Genomic DNA, 20936 nt, shown 5'->3' on the forward strand with positions numbered 1-20936 from the left:
TGTATCTAAAACCAAAGAATTAATTATTGACTTTGGGCGAAATAGAGATACTACTTCTGAGAGCATCATACATAATGTAAAGGTGGAAATTGTCTCATCATATAAATAATTGGGCACTGTTTTTGATTACCATCTTAAGTTTGATGTAAACCGCGCTGCCATTGTGAAGCAGGGGCAACAGAGAATTTACCTTCTCCGCAAACTAACCTCTTTCTCTGTCACGCCGGTCATCCTGTGTAGATTTTACCAGTCTTTTATTGAGAGTCTTTTAAGTTTTTGTTCTATCTGCTGGTTCCACAACTTGACAGTTAAAGACAGGAATAGCCTGAACAACATTGTAAAAATCTGTTCAAAAATTATCGGTGTGAAACAGAGAGACCTTAATGTCTTCTGTAACCAACAAATAGTTCAGAAGGCAGTGAGTATCCTTGCCTCTCCGGGACATGCTTTGGCTGGTGAATTTTCACTGTTGCCTTCTGGGCGTCGTTATGCACTTCCTGTGTGTAAGACGAACCGCCATTCCAAATCTTTCATTCCTTCTGCGAGCAAACTTTTAAACTCTGTGTAGGGCTCCTTGTTTGTTTTTTTTGTTTTTTTTTTTAAGAGAAGGCGAGGGAAGGAAGAGGAAAGGAAGGGAAAAAAAGAGGAAAAAAGTGCACATATTGATTGACGGTTATATGTTGCGAATAATGTGTGTGATTTGTGTTATGTACTGTTGTATACATGCTGTTCTTATCTAATTGCCCTTTGGGATCAATAAAGTTGATTGAATTGAATAGATTTGAGGGTAATTAAAGTCCCTGTAAAGTCAAAATTAAGTGTGTGTTCTGAGTTTGTCACACCACAAAAAAATGTTATTAGCCACCCAGCCAAATTTGAATGATAAAAAAAGCAGCCAAGTAAATATAATAAGCTATCAAAATCTTTAAAAAATGAGCAGTCGTCTCTGCTCTCAAACGCTGGGGGCGTGTCCACTGGCTGCGCTGAAACCACGCCCACTCGCGGGAAAGTTGACTCGCAGGCACGCACTGCCGATGATGGCACCAGTTGTCGGCGCGACGGGAGGATGAAGGCCGAGGCAGGAGATTGTCGGCTCGGCCGTATTCACCAGTAACAGCGGATTATCAGTGAATCCCAGTTGTCTCCGACGAAAGTTTATAAAACTATCCTGTGTACAATGATCACTACAGTTTGTATGTTCACTACAAATCAGAAGGCTGATTTAGTTAATTAATTTTTCATTGAGAAATCTCTTTCATGACACAAATATGACCAAAAAAAAAGAAGTTAAAAGAAAAGGGCTGCCTACAATAGACAGTACAGAATGATATTGTTTATTATAATTGTTTTTTGTTTGTTTTTTTGTAATTTATGTAGAATGAATATAGGAATACAGAAGAATATTGCTTCTAAAACGAGTCTCTATGGGGAGAGAAAGGAGGAGGATCCTTTCGCTCAATCCCTGAACCAAGGAGCAGCGTCTCAAGAGCCCAGTTGTGTGTCTATTAAGACTGACGCATCCATCAAACCACCACCTTTTCTCAGTGGTGGACCAGTGACCACTGGCCCCAGGTGAGACATGTTTCTGCAGAAAGACACTTTATTGATTAAAATTATGTTGCATTCGGAGATCGACTACTTTTGACTGACAAAATTCCAGCCACCGGAAACACTAACTGATAAAGTGAGTCGTACAAAAACCTTTCTTTTTAGTAAACTTTGTGTACAAAACGATGTTGTCAATGCCTGAGTTCATGTGTAGAGCCCCTGGTGATACTTCAAGCACAGTTTCATGTTGTGTCGAGCCTTCTTAGTGTTTTAAAAATAGCCATTTTGATGCTATCACTGTAGTGCCCCTAGCACTCCCATTCAAAAGGCATTTTGACCGAAAACGGAAATACGGTCAATCTTAAAATTGGCGTTTCCATTCTAATTATGCTTTTACATGAATGTTTGACTCGGGTAGATTAACAAAATAGCCTAGGTTGCAATTTGGCGAGAGTTACCCTTTAAAGGCTTAATAGTCTATTTAAAGGAACACGCCGACTTTTTGGGACTTTAGCTTATTCCCCGTATCCCCCAGAGTTAGATAAGTCCATAAATACCCTTCTCATCTCTGTGCGTGCCATAACTCTGTCTGACGCACCCACCGCTAGCCTAGCTTAGCACAAAGACTGGAGGTAAATGGCTCCAGCTAGCATACTGCTCCCAATAAGTGACAAAATATCGCCAACATTTTCCTATTTACATGTTGTGATTTGTATAGTCACAGCGTATACGAATAACAAGGTCACATGAGACACGGCCATCTCCTAACCGTATACATACTGGTAACTATATTCTCAGAAGGCGAAGCACTGCTACTTCTGTGTAGTGATTTACTCCAACTCTGAGCGAACTCTGCTCCTCACCACGGGGCTTCTCAGGCGCTGCGAGCAAATCACTCTGCAGGAGTAGCAGTGCTTCGCCTTCTGAGAATATAGTTCCCAGTATGTATACGGTTTGAAGATGGCTGTGTCTCATGTGACTAGGGCTGGGCGATATGGCCAAAAAAAATTATCACGATATTTTTTTTTTATATCAGTCGATATCGATAATTATCACAATAAATGTCAAATCTTTATTTCTTTCAAGTTTAAAGACAGATTTTTGCTTCTAAGTGAAAGATGTAGAAATATAGTTAATTGTGGTTTTAAACTACTCCTTATTGTCAGAACATATCAAGAACAAACACTTGCCAAACACGTGAACATTTCACAAACCTGAGGTAGAACAGTCAAACATTTGTCATGTTACTTTAACAAAATAAATATCTTAATAGAAAAAATAATTTCTTAGTTTCTGCATGTGCTATTTTTTATTTGGTAAAATTTAAATGGTAAAATGTAATATTCTGCCTTAATGCCTTAACCATTGGTCATCCAGTATCATGCATTTAGATCATGATAACCACAGATGAAACCAGGCATAGCCTGTAGCACCTCACTATCATGGCAAAATGTAACTTTATGGTTTCTATGGTATTTGTATGAAAAACAGTAGCCTAAATACATTATTAAATACTGTAATTATATTCCATTAGTCCTTTACTACATTGTCAACATAAATGTAATACAATTCAATATGTATATCCCACATTTCATGGTGCAGTTAATATTACTAGGCTAACGTTACAGTAAATCCATGGTAAATGATGGGAATTTGTAGACGGAAAAGCCGTCTGACTGCCTCGTTGCGCACAGTGTTTCTCCTGTTTGTCAGCGCTGTTTCATCTGCCTTTAAACTGGTTTAAACCACGGAGACGTGTGTTCCTCACTGAACTCAAGCGCTTCTCACTGGATCTCGTGACCGAGAGCGATCAGAGTAAATGCGTCTGCTCTAGTGAGCTCGCGCTGCGCTGCCGTTTGGACTTTGAGCCGAGCGGATAAATGGTCCGTGTGGCGCGCGGTTCAAATGAGTTTCGTTCCGCTTTTGGCACATAAACATTATTGAACATTTATCAAACTCTTGATATCGTTTTATCAAGAAAAATTATATTGCGATAATTATCGTTATCGTTTTATCGCCCAGCCCTACATGTGACCATGTTATTTGTACACGCTGTGACTATACAAATCACAACATGTAAATAGGAAAATCTTGGCGTTATTTTGTCACTTATTGGGAGCAGTCGGGTCAAGTTTATTTATTTTTTTACAGATCGGGCTTTGGTCGGACTCGGGCTCATTTAGCTTTTCTCCTTTCATTGTGCCCATAATATACGTGCAGAGTGCAGGCTACTGTATGAAATATTGTTATATTGATAATATTATAAATATGCTACGCAATATGCGATTGCGCGAGTAATGCGATGCACGTGCAATGCATTAGGTGACAGTTGACCATGCAGAACATCAGGGAGAAGTTGGAGCGTGGGGAGTTACTAAAAGTTCCCAATATTTCAGGAAAAGCTGCATTTTGAAAGAGTTTTGATTTGATTACTGAGCCTGAAGCCTTCAACAGTGGATGCTATTCTTTTTCTTCACAACACTCGCGAATAAACAGTGAATGAGCCTACTCAGTTCAACAGATTTTTTTTCTTTATTATATTTTTATTATTATTTAACGTTAGCCAGTTGGCGAAGAGTTCTTTGAAACGTTGTTCTTTAGTAAAGTTACTTGACATCAAAAAAAGGTAGGCCGTAAATCTTTATTTACTGCTGGATCACATTTGGCTATATAATATTCTCTACTGCATGCTTATGCTTCTCTGTAATGGACAGTCTGTATTAATATTTCTGGGCATAATTGTCGGTGGTGGGAGTTATGTTTGCTGCCTATAATACAATTTTACCTAGTAGCGTGTGTGTGTAGCAGAGTCAGCGTGCGTCAGAGAGAGCTTAAAGTGATATTGATGTTGGTCTCGGGTCGGGTTCAGGCTGAAAAATTGCAGATGTTTTCAGGCTGGGGGCAGATTAGGGCTTGAACACCACGGGCCAGGTCTCGGTTAGGGCTGGATGTTTTGCCCTGTGCAAGGCTCTAGGCAGTATGCTAGCTGGAGCCATTTACCTCTAGTCTTTGTGCTAAGCTAGGCTAGCGGTGGGTGTGTCAGACAGAGTTACAGCACGCACGGAGATGAAAATGGTATGTATGGACTTATCTAACTCTGGGGGATACGGTGAATAAGCTAAAGTCCCCAAAAGTTTGCGTGTTCCTTTAATGCGAGACGAAAAACGGATTGTGAAAAACACCTCCAAGAGTTCAGCAGTGTCATTAAAGTGAAGGTGAATCCAGTGTTTAAACGAGGCTGCTGTGTTTGAAAGTGGTGACATGTTGCTCTACAAACCAACATTATTTACAGTAACTGGAGAAAGACTGTTGACATTAAGTTATAGTGAAATAAATGCCATTTAAATAAAATGTGACACAATTCAGTTGTGCTTTGTGCATGTTTTCTGTGTCCACATACAGGTCTGAAAAGTCTCTCATCAAGGAGGAAGAGAAGGAGCAAACTTCCTGTAAAATGAGTGTGTTTGACAAGAGAGAGGAGGAGAACCATACCTGTAAAATGAGTGTGTGTGAGGAGAGAGGGGAGGAGGCGTCTGTTCGCACTCAGAGAGCAGCATCTCCAGTATCCAGCTGTGTGTCTATGAAGAGTAACAACTCCATGGATAATCCCCCTAAACTCAGTGATGGACCATCTCCAGTATCCAGCTGTGTGTCCATGAAGAGTAACAACTCCATGGGTAACCCCCCTAATCTCAGTGATGGACCATCTCCAGTATCCAGCTGTGTGTCCATGAAGAGTAACAACTCCATGGGTAACCCCCCTAATCTCAGTGATGGACCATATCCAGGATTCAGATGTGTGTCTATGAAGAGTAACAACTTCATGATGGATCCCCCTAATCTCAGTGATGGACCTGCTGTGACCTCTGACCCTGTGTGAGTATCATGAAGTTCAGGGCTGGTCCAGATTCTGTTGGTGCCCTATACTAGATATTATACTATATTCATCACCCCTAAAAACTACAACACTGGCAATAACACACATAAACACAAGTGTGTGTATGGGTGCACAAATAGTTGTTAAAACAAAGGGTAAAAAGGCTGTATAAAATATGTATCCAAATTGAACATATTTATAGATGATGGTCTTGGAATCCAGATAACTAGTTAGCCTCATTAGCCTCTTACCTGGTGATCCTATTCTTAAACATAGACTGGCAAATTACATATCCAAACTTAAGTGGTTGCTGAACTTAATTTGCTGCTTTACATTTATTTTTATTTTCTATTAATATAAAACCTGTGCCTGGGCACCTAAAACTGCAAGTCAAAGCAGTAAATCCAACCAAGTGTTCTTTCAAATTTGTCCCTGTGGTAGATTTTTCCCCAAACCTAACTACGTACCTGGGTCTCGTCTATAATCGACATCCCCTATCTCTTACTTGTTCCCCTAACTAACTTGGTTCCTTTACTATAACTTGCTGCACAGAAATAATAAACCAACAGACTTCAGGGAGAGTTCTCAGAGCAGTTCTCCAGAGAATTTCCCCCAGAAGAATAATACGTCATGGGTGGAGGATCTTAGACAAAAAACTCCATTTGGTGATTTAAAAACTTGAAGGGTTTTAATTTCATAAATGCTTTGGACTACTGGTCTCTTTTGATAAAAGACACATGATTTTATTGCTGAAGTGAAAGCAAGCAACAACAGAAGTAAAAATAAAGTTTTACACTGAATTGCATTAAATGTAACTAAAATGAGTTTCCACTATTGCTCCGTTCCAGTTAAAATATTCTAAAGTAGCTCCTCAAAATATGAAATATGTTTAAATATGTTTTAAAAAGTAGACATAAATAAATAAAAAACTATAACTGACAAAAGGCATCGACATTGACAGTCAACTTATAACAATTAATTGACTAATGCAGAAGTAGCAGTGCTTCGCCTTCTGAGAATATGTGACCATGTTATTTGTACACGCTGTGACTATACAAATCACAACATGTAAATAGGAAAATGTTGGTGTTATTTTGTCACTTATTGGGAGCAGTCAGGTCAATTTTTTATTTTTATTTTTTATTTTTACAGGTTGGGCTTTGGTTCGACTCGGGCTCATTTAGCTTTTCTCCTTTCATCGTGCCCATAATATACGTGCAGAGTGCAGGCTACTGTATGAAATATTGTTATATTGATAATATTATAAATATGCAACGCAATATGCGATCACGCGAGTGCAATGCATTAGGTGACAGTTGACCATGCAGAAAAAAAAAAAACACCAAGATGGCAGAAAGCATCTGTTTTTTTATTTTTTAAAAAGCACAATATTTTGTTTTGATTGTAAGTGGACAATTAAAAGTACCCTTTCAAAAACCCTTTACAGTTAAAAATCCTTTAACATTTAACATAACATCGAATGAATATGAATATGCTGCATGTCTGTATGACCATATATGACTATTTTGAGTAAATTTTGCTGGAATGTGAAAAAAATCCACCAGAACGCACTGGCGCACCCGTCGACCCCTGAGGGTTAATATCTTTAATGTACACCAAGCAATAGGAAAATACAAGTATTGGATCAGGACTCTGTATTGGCAGATATTCAAAATGAAATGATTCAGATCAAATCAGAGGCACAATAAAAACTTTGTTTTTTTTTTTTCTCTCTCTCTCTCTCCTATATTTCCAGTGTGGAGAAGGATGTGGACTCCAAATGTGGAGTTTGTAAGCAGGTTCTGAAAGATCCAGTCTCTATCAACTGTGGGCACAGATTTTGCGAAAACTGCATCAACCGCCACTGGGATTTGTTCCGTCCATCAAAATACTTTGACTGTCCTCGATGCAGAAAGAGATTTAGAAATCGTCCTTTTTTAAAAAATGTCACAGGAGGATCCACTTCTGCTGGTTCTTATTGTTACACAGAAGCAGAACTGTTGGAGGAGACTAGCGACCTACAGCAGGATTCTCAACAACCAATAGATGATGAAATGCAGAGTGTCAAAACACAACACAAAACTAAAATGAAGAACAGTTATGTAAGGTTATTTGAGGGAATCAAACAACAAGAGAATGAAACCCTCCTGAACAGGATCTACACACAGCTCTACATCATAAAGGGAGAGACTGAAGGGGTGAATGAAGAACATGAGGTTTTACAGATGGAGAAAACCAGTACACAAGACACTCCAATCAATTGCAATGACATCTTTAAAGCTTCACCTGAACCAGGATACGAGGAGAAAGACAAAATAAAGGCTGTTCTTACCAAAGGCATTGCTGGAATTGGAAAAACCGTCTCTGTGCAGAAGTTCATTCTGGACTGGGCAGAGGGAAACGCTAATCAGGATGTAGATTTCATGTTTGTGCTTCCATTTCGAGAGCTGAATTTGATTCAAGATGATCAGTACAGTCTTCACAAACTTCTGCTTGACTTTCATCCTGAACTTAAAGATCTGGACTCAAAGATTTATGAGGAGTGTAAAGTTATGTTCATCTTTGATGGTCTGGATGAAAGCAGAATTAAACTGAGGTTTTCAGATGCTCAGAAAGTTTCTGACGTGACTGAGACTTCATCAGTGGGTGAGTTGATGTCAAACCTCATTAAAGGAGATCTGGTTCCCTCGGCTCTCATCTGGATCACCACCAGACCAGCAGCAGCCAATCAGATCCCCTCCAAATACATAAACCGTGTGACAGACATTCAAGGATTCAATGACCCACAGAAGGAGGAATATTTCAGGAAGAGAATCAGTGATGAGCATCAAGCCAGCAAAATCATTTCACACATCAGAAGTGCAAGAAGCCTCCACATCATGTGCCACATACCCGTGTTCTGCTGGATCTCCTCCACTGTGCTTCAAAAGCACCTGAAAGAAGATCTGAGTGCAGAAATCCCTCAAACTCTGACTGAAATGTACATCCACTTCCTGCTGATTCAGATCAACATGAGGAATCAGAAGTATGAAGAGAGAGATCCAGAGAAACTTCTGCAGTCCAGCAGAGAAGGGATTGTGAAACTTGCAGAACTGGCTTTCAAACAGCTGATGAAGGGCAATGTGATGTTCTATGAGAAGGACCTGATTGAGAGCGGCATAGACGTCACTGATATCTCAGTGTATTCTGGGATTTGTACTGAGATCTTTAAGGAGGAATCTGTCATTCATCAGAGGAAAGTCTACAGTTTCTTACATTTGAGCTTTCAAGAGTTTTTGGCAGCATTTTTCATGTTTGTTTCATATTTACACAATAACAGTGAGGTTCTGAGATTGTTTCTGAGAGGAAAGTCCAAAACTCAGCATGAGAATCTTCACCTGGATGTACTTCTGAAAGGAGTAATAAATAAAGCCCTCGACAGTAAAAATGGACACCTCGATCTTTTTCTACGGTTTCTGCTGGGAATCTCTCTGGAGTCCAATCAGAGACTCTTACAAGATCTACTGACACACACAGAGAACAGTTCAGAAAGCATTGAGAAAGTGATTCAACACATCAAGCAAGTTAAAAAAAAGAAAGTCAGTCCTGAACGATGGTTGAATCTCTCACACTGCTTGATTGAAATGAAGGACAATTCTCTTTTTGAAGAAATTAAGACTTTTTTAAGCTCTGAAACAAGTAAAAAACTTTCTCTTGCACAATGTTCAACTTTGGCAATTATGATTTTGATGTCAGCGGAGGTGCTGGATGTGTTAGATCTTGGAAAGTATAAGATAAAATCAAGAGATGGTCAGCAGAGGCTGGTACCTGCTGTTAGGAACTGCCGGAAAGCTCTGTGAGTGTAATTATCAAAAAAATATATGTTTAAATACTGTAAACAAATGTGATACAAGTGAGCACAAGCATGAAGTCATGTGAGCTGATACCTTCACGGATTTCTTTTGTTTTGTTGTGGTTTCATTTTCTTTTTCACTATGCTATTAAAATCATTTAGAGTAAACTAAATGTTCAGTAATGTTAAACTTAATGTTAAATTAGGTGTTGAGAAAGACTGTGGTTGAAAACTGACACAAACACTTTGTTTTTTGTTATATTGTTCAGATTGGCAAGCTGTAACCTTACTGATCAGTGTTGTGAAACTGTGGCATCAGCTCTACAATCATCAAACTCCTGTCTGAGAGAGCTTGACCTAAGTAACAATGACCTATGTGATTCAGGAGTGAAGCTGCTCTCTGCTGGACTGAAAAGTCCAAACTGTAAGCTGGAGATACTGAGGTATATATAACCAGTAAGGGGTATTTAAAGTCAGTCTTAAATATCATGATATATCAGCTGCATGGTTAATTACTCTCTGCAGGACACTGGCCCTAAAAGGGTTGGAATTGAAGATCTCTGCTGTAGATTATCTGATGATTGGGTGTGTTTGTAGATTATTTTACTGTAGATGTGTGTTTGAGTCTATAGATTATCTGTCTTGATTTGTGTCTGTAAAATAGGGGTAGCCAAACCTGCTCCTGAAGGGCTACCTTCCTGTAGACTTTAGTGTGCTCCAACACATCTTGCTGTTATGTTCAAGTAATTTTGAACACCCTGATTAATTGGTTCAGGTATGTTTAATTAGGGTTGGAGCTAAAATATAATGTAGATTATATGACTTTATTCATGTTTGTAGATTATCTGCTTATTGATGTGTTTGTAGATTATATGACTGCTGATTAGGGGTGCAACGGTACAGATAGCCCACGGTACGGTCCGTACCTCGGTTTTTGGGCCACGGTCTCGGTTCGGTTTCGGTACATGTTTTGTGTAGAAAGAGACTGCTATTTCATCCCAAAAATATGTTTTATTTTTCTTATGAGCATAAACAGAATGTCACAGTAGGAAGAACATCAATGTATGGAATAAATTAACACTCAAAATATTCAAGTGGATCCCAATTCCAAACCTTGATAACTGGTATATGAAGTGATCAATGTGAAAGAAAAAGTGCACTTTTACCTTAAACAAACATAAATTAGCTTGTGCTTTGAATAAAAAAAAGCAGAACAAAATAATATAATAAAAAAATACTGCATTCAGGATACAAAGTGCAATGTTATTTACTCATCCACTATTGAGAGATTCTTGTGCAAAAAGATGAGTCTATCAACACTGTCTGGTGCAAGGCAGACCGGTTGGCACTAACGATGTCCCCATCAGTGGAGAAAATTCTCAACTTTTCGAAATGCCGCAAGCGCACCGTAGGTCACGTGACAAGAACCAACCAGAGCGCAGCTGATGGTTGCTTTAGCAACGACAGACGCCTCCGGAGCGCAACCGCCCTAGCGCTTTGGAAAAAGGAGAACGCGGCGCGCCTAGCGTTTTCTACGCGTTTTTAGACGCGATATGTGAACGGCGCCTAAAGCAAAAACTAAAAGGATCAGCGCGAACTCAATGGCAAAACCGAAGTACCGCGGGACACGAGGGTAGATTGTCCCGTGCAGGGCAGACCGAACGGTCCGGGATTTTACCGTGTACCGTTGCATCCCTACTGCTGATGTCTGCAGATTATCTGACTGTTTCTTTTTTTGTTTGTAGATTGTCTGGCTGTATGTTGACAGAGGAAAGCTGCTGTTATCTGGCTTCAGCACTGAGTTCAAACCCCTCACACTTAAGAGAGCTGGATCTGAGCTACAATCACCTTGGACAATCAGAAGTAAAGATGCTCTCTGATACACTGAACAATCCTAACTGCACATTGGAGATTCTCAAGTATGTATGGCACTAATACAGAGTTATTTTTTTAGGTTTTGTCACCATTTATGAACAAAGCTTACATTAGGCAATATACACAACAAGCTTACTATATATCTTAAGGTTTGAAAACATTAAACAATATGTTTAAACAAAAAATATAAAGAATAAAAGCATTTAAGCTCAAGCAGTGCGAAGGAAAAAAACGCTAATAAAGCAGACTGCGCAGTTATCGTACAGAACGTAACGTTACGTGCACTCGAGTCAGCATATGGTTATCGTGTTTATTGTTTCACCTTCATGTTGAGAAAAATAATAATATCCACAAGCTTGATTGAGAAAACGCGCTGCGCTGACAGACATTGCAGAGACACAGTGTGCAAAGTGAAGTTACTAACAGCACTTTGCGTTTTCTGTTCTTAAACCGGTCTTCATCAACGGAAATTAAAGGAAGCATATGTCTCAAAATCATTTTGCTACCAATTAGTGGTGTAAAGATACCCTAATTTCACGATTCAATACATATCATGATACTGAACTCACGATACAATATCATTGCGATACTCCAAGACATAATAAAAGGTTAAGAAAAAATGTACTGTTGATTAAATGCAAAATTTGATATAACATTGTGGGTGTAGGCTTGGACAATGGTGACACCAGAATAAATATATTCATGATTCTGAATACAGAATTATTTTAGACGAATATGCTTGAACTCTGTCACTGACTAGATATATTTAAAATAATGTAGGCCACTTTTTACTGGTAACATAAGACTTATAACATAAGCATTATCAGGACCCACTAATATTCCCCCATTATTATTATACATTATATTCAACATAATATATTGTAGTTTAATGTAGTACTGACTCTGAAAACTTCAATTTTTATTTTGGGTGAACTATCCAAGATACATATTGTTGCATTTTTGTATTGCGATATATTGTGACACGATATATTGTTACACCCCTACTACCAATATCATCTTGGATCATGATTCCCTCGGGGTACAGCTGCGCTTACCTGCAGTCGTTAATGCAGTGATGGACAGCTGCTTCCTTAGTCGACTGGTGTTTGGATTTCATTTGATTTCTCATTGTGGTGGTGACATTATGATATGACTCAGTTTCATTAATAATTAATTAAAAGTTATTCCATTTTGTAAAATCATTTTCATCTAAGTAATTCCAAACTTTGTGAGGCAGACGATGACATTATGTGATCAAATCCAATCCACTTGTTAAACATGCTCCACAGGGCCACCGGGTGCATTTAATTATAACTGTGAAAAAAAATTGAATGAAAAAGTTAAATTCGAATAGTATTTTATTTTTCGAATAATAATTACAGATTGAATATTCGAAAATTCGAATACAACCCCAAATTTAACCCCCAAGAAAATCAATAGTTGAATAAAGTCGTCATTTTTCTTTGTTTTTTTGTGCGCAAAAAGTTCAGTTCAAGTTCTTTATTCAGATGTTATTACAGACACAATAATAATCACATCAACAACAAAAGAATAACATTCAATGCTGAATAGGAGCATGAGGAAGACCTAGTCTTATAATTTCATGCCCCTTTTTTCAATAATCTGAGCTAGCACAAAACCGTTTTTTTTTTTTTTTTTTTTTTTCTCGAGGTACAATATTACTTCACATCTTAACAATTTCAAATTTGTCAAACATTGGTTCTTATGCTTCACTGCCTTCATATTTTCTAAGTAAATTTTTTTTATACATTTTATTGAATTGAACAATCGTGTTACATGATTTTTGCACAATGTCCAAAGAGTTCCATAAATTGATCCCAATTACAAGAAACCCTTTTTGTTTTTGAGTGGTGCGTGAATATGGTACACAAAAATTGCCTTTTCTTCTGTTGTTACTGTCTGTGATTAGCATGAATTTGTTTTGAATATGTATTGGCACCAAATTATTTGTCACTCTCCACATAATTTGTAGTATTTTGAATTTGACCAACTCTTTAAATTTCAAGGTCTGTTTGTTTGTGTGGTCTCGTAAACCTTTGTAAGTCAAAATTCTTATCGCTTTCTTCTGAAGTAAGAACAGCCTTTCTGTATAACTGGTGCATGCATTACCCCACACATCGATACGTTAAATATGGAACAATTAAAGGAACACTCCACCGTTTTTTGAAATAGGGCTTATTTACTTTCTTTCCTACATTTAGATAGGTGGGCAAATGCATTTTTGTCTCAGTGCATGCATTGTTTTAGTTTGACAGGGTCGGCGCTAGCTTATAGGGGTGGGGGAAAAAATCGATTCTTAGATTAATCGCGATGCGGGACGTGGACGATTCTGAATCGATTCACAAATGTCAAAAATCGATTTTCTAAAAAAAAAAAAATTCTAATAACGTAACATTGATGGAACGCAAAAGGCGGAACTCTGAAGCGGACGTGCAGTGCGCGTGCAGTCTGTGGCGTGCACACAACAGAGTCGCGCACATAACAGAGACGCATGATGGCTGAGTGACAAATTCGAACGGCACCCTCTTCGTTAAAAGCTAACGTATGAAAATTGGCAATTTCATTGTGATCTATTTAGTATTTTTTTGTATGAGAGCTAATTTCTGTATTGTTTAGTTTTCACATCAATATGCTGTAAACCGATCTGTATGCAATATGTGCAATACCAGTCACAAAAAGCTACATTTTGACTGTAAGTACTCTCTGCAGATGTTCATTCACTTTCTTTGTATAAGCTGTTTTTGATTGTGGTATACAGCAAACATTTCAAGTCATAACTCTTTATAATTTAGTTGTGTATAAGAGCGGCTTTGTATGTTACTAACTATTCTGAATATGCATAAGTCCACAAGCATTATATGATAGCTTCTGGTACATAATTCTATATTTTTGAACGAAAACTGTTTGTGAATTTGCTACAGCAAAATGTTTTTTTTTTGTCTGAAGGATTATATTGCTCATTGGAAATAACAAGAGGATGTTGGTTAGAAGTCTATTATTAAATGCTAGAGATTCAGAATATGCTGAAGTTTTTATTAATTTACTACAAGTACGCTGCTAGTACAGGCACACATTTATTTTCCTGTTGGTTCTCAGCAATGTTGGGACATATGCTGGCAAATGTAACCTTCCCTGGGAATTGAACTTAAATGTGAAAAAGACACTTTAATGTCTCCGTTTGTCATTCTGTATAGCAAAGCAGATGAGAGTAGATCATGATCAGAAACCCGATTAGAAATCATTATGAATAAAATCGAATTGTTTTGAATGGAAAATCTTTTTGAATCGAAAATCGATTTTGAATCGAATCGTGGCCTCAAGAATCGGAATCGAATTGAATCGTGAGATGGTAAAAGATTCCCACCCAGGTGGGAAGGAAGTCGACCGGAAGTTGAAGCCGGCCGCGTGCCACCATCTTGTAGCAGAACTTCACCTGCAGTTAGCATGTCATTGACTCCCATTCATTTTGGCGTCACTTTGACAGCGAACAACTTTACATCTGAGGTGTTTGAAGACTCCATTTGTCCATTATTTATTTCTAAAGAAACACGACAATGTATAAAATGCTCCATTACCTTGTAGCTTATGTTATGGCCCCGTAGAAGCAGTTTTTGTAAAAGTAGGCTAACGATTGCGTCATAACCAAGCGACTCTCTGTCGCACAGTAGAGAGATTACCGTATGGACAGGAGGAGAAGCTCACGGGCGATCGGGGGGACGTAGAGGCAAAATGACAATATAATTAATCAGAATACCTAGCACAAGTTGCTCCTGCTCCAGCTCATGGACAATTCCTATTCACACTCTCCGTCTCTGCAAGATTCGGAAGGGAATGATTCAGATTTATCTTGGCACAGCTACTAGAAGACAGAACGCTTTGCTCGGTTTGAGTCTGCGCGTCAGGAAAGGAAGTGCTAAGAAATCGCTAAAAATGGGCTTCACTTGTCTCAATTGAGTTCCAATGGGGTCGCTGTGTCCATTTCTTTTACTGTCTATGTTCCCACCCCTACTAGCTTAGCTTAGCATAATGAATGGAATCCTTTGTTGCCAGCTAGCATGTCCTGAGTAAAAGTGATATAAAAAAATTAAAAAACCCACCTAATCACTTCTTGTGGCCTGCGTATTCACAACAAGTACAAATAGCGATGCAGATTAACACTAGGCGATTTCCTAGGCAGATATTGACTTATATATTAAGGACTATATTAGGGGGAAGCACAGGCGAAGCACTGCTACTTGTAGGGATATCTCGTCTTTCAATGTTGAAATATGGTTGAAAATAAGTCGGTCTGCCTTGGACTGGTTTACGACGTGATTTTTGTAGTTTCGGCCGGACTGTTTAACTAGTCTGTTAATCGAGTCTGTTAGTCTGTTATACATGCTAAAATATGTAAAAATCAAACCACCAAACCATGTTTCTTATTATCTCAAATAAATTTTTAAGAGTTTCACATATTCTATCAAGACGTTGAAAAGTCGTGATTAGACATTGAAGATTTACGCCTATTCAACGTCTAATAGACGACCTTTTGCTAGCTGGGCTGTGATTTAGTTGTAAAGTGAAATGGGAAGGGGGAGTTTACAATGCCTTTGACATGACCCATCATCTTGATCGCATCCGAATGCTGCATTATTGTGTTGATGTTGTATTGCAAAACACTTTTGGGGGTAAAAAGTGGATCAACATTTATAGATGTTATTAAAGAAATAAGTTATAGCTGTCAATAATTTTACAATGTAAAAACCTGTATGTACACAATATGTGCATTGTATCAAATTATTAATTTAAATTTTAGTATATCATAGTTAAAGCTACACGCCTGCGCACATATATTCAAACGTGTTTCCCTATAGACTGAACTCGTAATACGCATGTGCACGCCATCAGCGTTCTCACTGGTTCGCGTTTTTAAAGTTTGTGCAGAGAGAACTTAAGAGTTTTCTGCTAAAATGGTGTAGTGTTACTGTTAATAACTTAATAAGTAAAACTAAACAGTTAATACGTTAATAAGGAAGTGAATCAATCAAAACTAACTTTAGTTGGACAATAACTTTATTCTAGAGCTGCTATGAAGCCAAAACAATCTCTGTTACTGTAATCTCCTATTATCACTGTAAAGCCGCTTGGCAACAATCTATATTGTTAAAAGCGCTATATAAATGAAGATGACTTGACCCTTATATTAAGTGGGACCTTTTATTTTAAAAGAGTAAATAAGAAAGAGAGGAGGAGAGGATCTTCCATGCAGGGTCTCAATGAGCAGAGAAACTGGGTGTGCAAAGAGTCGGGGGACCAACATGTAGTACCAGTTAAACCAGGAAAACATTTTTCTCTGTTATGTATGCGAATAATTTGTTTACAAATACATTAATGTTGTATGATATGAACCGAATGTGACATGTTTTTTTGTTTTGTTTTTCAGCATAGATCATGGAGGAGAGATCAGGATTACATCAGGACCAAAAAAATGTAGGTCTACACACACACACAATGGCTGGGTAGAGTGGCATTATACATCTGTACAGGACTGCTTTAAATCACTTACGTGTTCAAGCTATTTAAAAACATGGATGAACTAAAAAAAGGCACATTTGGAAGCACAGTTAAGGGGTGTTTTTCAAACTTATTGGTCATAGCACACAAAATAATTGTATACTAATTATTAGTAGTATTATACACATGATAATTGTATGTGTCCATGTCCAACTACTCTGTTTTAAGGGACCATCCATCAAATGTGCATTGACACCATTGTTATATCTGTTAGTGTTCTGTTCTGTTGAACTCTATGGTAGCCTATAAAACCATACATAGGAAAAGTTATGAAATATGGCACACAGATAGAGAACAGTCTGCACATATACCATTAGCTAAATTTAAATCTCAATTCAAACTCATTCTAGATCGTTTAACTCATATTCACTGAATTTGACACAAATGACCATTAGACAATGGAGTTCAAATCAAAACTTTATGAAAAACAAATTTGATAGTGAACATGCCAAGTAGGACTTGAGGCTGTATCTTCACAATATTTTGACAATGTATATGACAGTTTCAACACAGCGCCATCTACAGATCAAGAAATAAGAAAAATGGCTGTTTTGTTTATAACTTCTCAATAGTTTTTGGCCAAATAATATAGTATTTCGATTTTGTGTAGCATGCAGACTCAAATGATACCCTATTTTCCTGTGTCAACCATTTTGGGTGTTTATGAATTTTGTCAGTAAAGAATTCTACATTGCCAGGTTATTAGGCATGTTATCTTTGGTAAAAAAAAAAAAAATCAATATGCTTGTAACTTTTGATTTTATCTGACTATGTTCACAGGACTACATGTAAAGCTCAACATTCATCATGCTAGACTGTACATAACATTTAAAAGGGATTTGCTTTGCTCATGGTGTTTCTGAGAGTGCATATTAGACAAATAAACACGAGCTATAAGTATCAAAACCACCCAAGATGTATTATACAATGACCAAACACACACAAATACATACACATACATATACATATATCATTTATTTTTTATTTATTTTAGTTGAGTTGTTAGGGAAAGCACACACTTTTTCTACCATATCTGTTGTCGATTTCTTGCATTTCTTTAGTGATACTTCTGGAAAGATGTGTAAACTGCATAAATCATAGTTTGCTTGTGGTCTAAACACTCAATGTTGAGACGGTGGTTGTTAAAAATGTCTCTTCTTGTGTTCAGATGCCTGTGATCTCACACTGGATCCAAACACAGCACACGCGTATCTCGCTCTGTCTGAGCAGAACAGAAAGGTAACATACATGAGAGAGGAGCAGCCGTATCCGTATCATCCAGAGAGATTTGAGAAGGTTCATCAGGTCCTGTGTAGAGAGAGTCTGTCTGGACGCTGTTACTGGGAGGCTGAATGGAGTGGAGATGCTGATATATCAGTGACATATAAAGGAATCGGCAGGAAAGGAGGAAGTGATGACTGTGGGTTTGGATCCAGTGAAATCTCCTGGAGTCTGATCTGCTCTGATAACAGATTTACTGTCCGTCACAATAATAAGAGCACTAAAAAACAAGTCCCTTCAGGCTCCTCTAAGAGAGTGGGAGTGTATGTAGACATGCCGGCCGGCACTCTGTCCTTCTACAGCGTCTCTGACACACACACACTCGCACACATACACACATTCAACACCACATTCACGGACCATCTCTATGCTGGATTTGGGCTTTATTTCCTTACCTCAGTGTCTCTGTGTCAGATTTCGGTTTCAGATTGATTTCTGTTCGCAATTGCGTATTATAAAGTCAGAATTGTGAGATATAAAGTCAGAATTGCGTCTTATAAAGTCAGAATTGCATGAAATAAAGTCATAATTGCGTCTTATAAAGTCAGAAGTCTGACTTTATATCTCACATTTCTGACTTTATAACACATAATTGCGAATTTATATCTCGCAATTCTGACATCTTTTCTCAGAATTGTGAGATATAAAGTCCAATTCTAAGAAAAAAAAACGAAAAAAAAAAAACCTCAGAATAGTTTATATCTCACAATTCTGACTTTATAACACGCAATTGCGACTTTATATCATGCAATTCTGACTTTATATCTCCCAGTTGCGTATTATAAAGTCAGAATTGCGTGATACAAAGTCGCAATTGCGAGAAAAAAAGTCAGAATTGCGAGATGTAAAGCAATTAATGCAGTATCCTTTTTTTTCTGTCATCCGTTGCCACAGTTTATGATCTCGCTATAATTCAAGTGCTATTAAACCATTTAAGCGTGATTTAAAAAAAAAAGAAAAAAAAAAAGAACTTAAATCTGTGCTGGCGCGCATTGAGTTATCTTTCGCGCTTGAATGAACAAAAACACAAAAGTATGCCAAAATGCCTGCTTTGTGGAGAATTATCTTAAGCACAGTCTTAAATGAGTGAAATTAAGTCTTAAATGAACGTAAAGAGTTGTGAGAAAATAGGATGTGTGTCAGATCTGCATCATGTGCTTCAGCTCTTAAAGTGACAGCAGCCTAATAAACCTGCTGCTGTTCAACAATGTTAATCAAAGAACAAAAGACAGGAGATCACTCACTGCTCGACTGAATAACTTTTGTAACTTAAATAAGGATTCATTTATATTAAATTTATAATTTAAGCAGACTGTGAAGTGCTTGATAACTTTATTAAATTTCTGTATATTTCCTGTTAGATCAACTATTTTAAATACACTGTCTTTATATTGGTTTCACACTCAACTTGATTCTGCGAACCCTGATGCGTTTGAGTGCATCTTACGTCATTGCAAAAGTGCAAGGCGCATGATAGAAAACAGAACGCGGGACAATATAATGTGTTTTTATTAATTTAGTTATATTATGCATAGCTGAGTAAACAACACAGGTTTACTGTGTGTGTGTGTGTGTGTGTGTGTGTGTGTGTGTGTGTGTGTGTGTGTGTGTGTATGTGTGTGTGTGTGAAGCATAAGATGGTTTTCTGCTGCTTGCAAACGGACTCTTTTGAGGAGACAGTGGATTTCCATTTATTTGTTGTCCTGATTCCACGAGCTATTCGTGACTGCAGACTCACTCTCGCTCAAATCCAAAGTAAATCATGCGCATCAAAACGCATGCGCAGGTCACTTCACTTCCTGAACAAGTGCGCACCCGTGTCTGTGTTGTTTTCACATTCACCCGTACCGCGGCACTTTTCGAGAGCAACTGAACTCAGACCAGCTCCTCCAGTAGTCTCGGGTTCGGTATGCCGGTGCGCTCCCGGGTCTGCATGACAGCGTTCACATTACCGATTTTTCATGCGAACCGTGCCAGTCCGAACTAAACTGCCAGTGTGAAAGCAACCTTCGTTCATTTGAAATTATTACAATATAAAAAGACATTAAAAACTGATTAATTGTGATTAATTACAGAAAAATGTGCGATTTAATAAAAAAAAATTATCGATTGACAGCACTAGTCATGATACAATATATTGAAATAGATCACAAACAATTATATTATTCACATCATATTAGATCTGTTGTTACCACAAAAAAAAAAAATCTGTTTTCTTTGACTGTTTAAATGTAGATTAAATCTAATGTAAATGTAAATTAAATGTAAATTTAATTAAACGATAATTGACACCCTGTGAGGAAAAAAAACATTTTAATAAATCATTAGTTTTCATAATAAAAAAATTATTGGTAAAATTCTCTGTGTGAACATTTAACTTCTGATTAACTGTTAATGTGCTGGGAAAAGCTGACAAATCCTTTAAAAATGTAGAGTAAACTTAATGAATTGCTTAAAAAATATAACACTAAAAGTCCTCTATATTACACTGCTTAATTCTTTATCTAAAACATTAATGTTTAACATACTATATCCCTGTATGTATGGTGGTGGTTGTTGCGCTCTTTGGTATATTATGTTTTTCTGTTTCCTTTTATATTTTATTGAACTGCACTTTGGTCCACATTGTGGTTTTATATAAACAATTTATAAATAAATAAATAAAGCAATTTCTTTTCGGATTACAATTTCATCTCTCCTGTGTTTGAGGGAGGGTGGGGAGTTTATTGCATTTCGTCTTTAATTGTGTTAAGAATTATTTCCGTTTCTAAACAAAGCATTAGACCTGGGTTTTGTTTGTTATTTTGTCATATGCCCATCCCTGAAGCCTTTCTGATAATCGGCTACATAAAGAAGACAAATAAATAAATATGAAAGATTTTGTTGTACACGTGTGTCCATTATTTCTTTGCCTCGAGCCTAGGCTGTAACACAGCATCAAATGTCAGA

The 20936-nt window shown here is 37.6% G+C and overlaps 1 protein-coding gene across 1 annotated transcript; it reads left to right on the forward strand.

Annotated features, from left to right (window-relative positions):
* Nucleotides 1-1378: 1378 nt before the first annotated feature.
* Nucleotides 1379-18419, forward strand: LOC308691866 (NACHT, LRR and PYD domains-containing protein 3-like; the record flags this gene model as incomplete). The annotated part of the gene is made up of 7 exons (XM_081367427.1): nucleotides 1379-1572; nucleotides 4951-5424; nucleotides 7182-9260; nucleotides 9527-9700; nucleotides 11003-11176; nucleotides 16576-16622; nucleotides 17875-18419. The coding sequence occupies 7 exons, from the start codon at nucleotides 1379-1381 to the stop codon at nucleotides 18417-18419; spliced, it is 3687 nt and encodes a 1228-aa protein (XP_081223553.1).
* Between the last annotated feature and the right edge of the window lie 2517 nt (nucleotides 18420-20936).

Source organism: Scardinius erythrophthalmus (assembly GCF_964197995.2).
Source record: "Scardinius erythrophthalmus genome assembly, chromosome: 6".
Classification (NCBI taxonomy): domain Eukaryota; kingdom Metazoa; phylum Chordata; class Actinopteri; order Cypriniformes; family Leuciscidae; genus Scardinius; species Scardinius erythrophthalmus.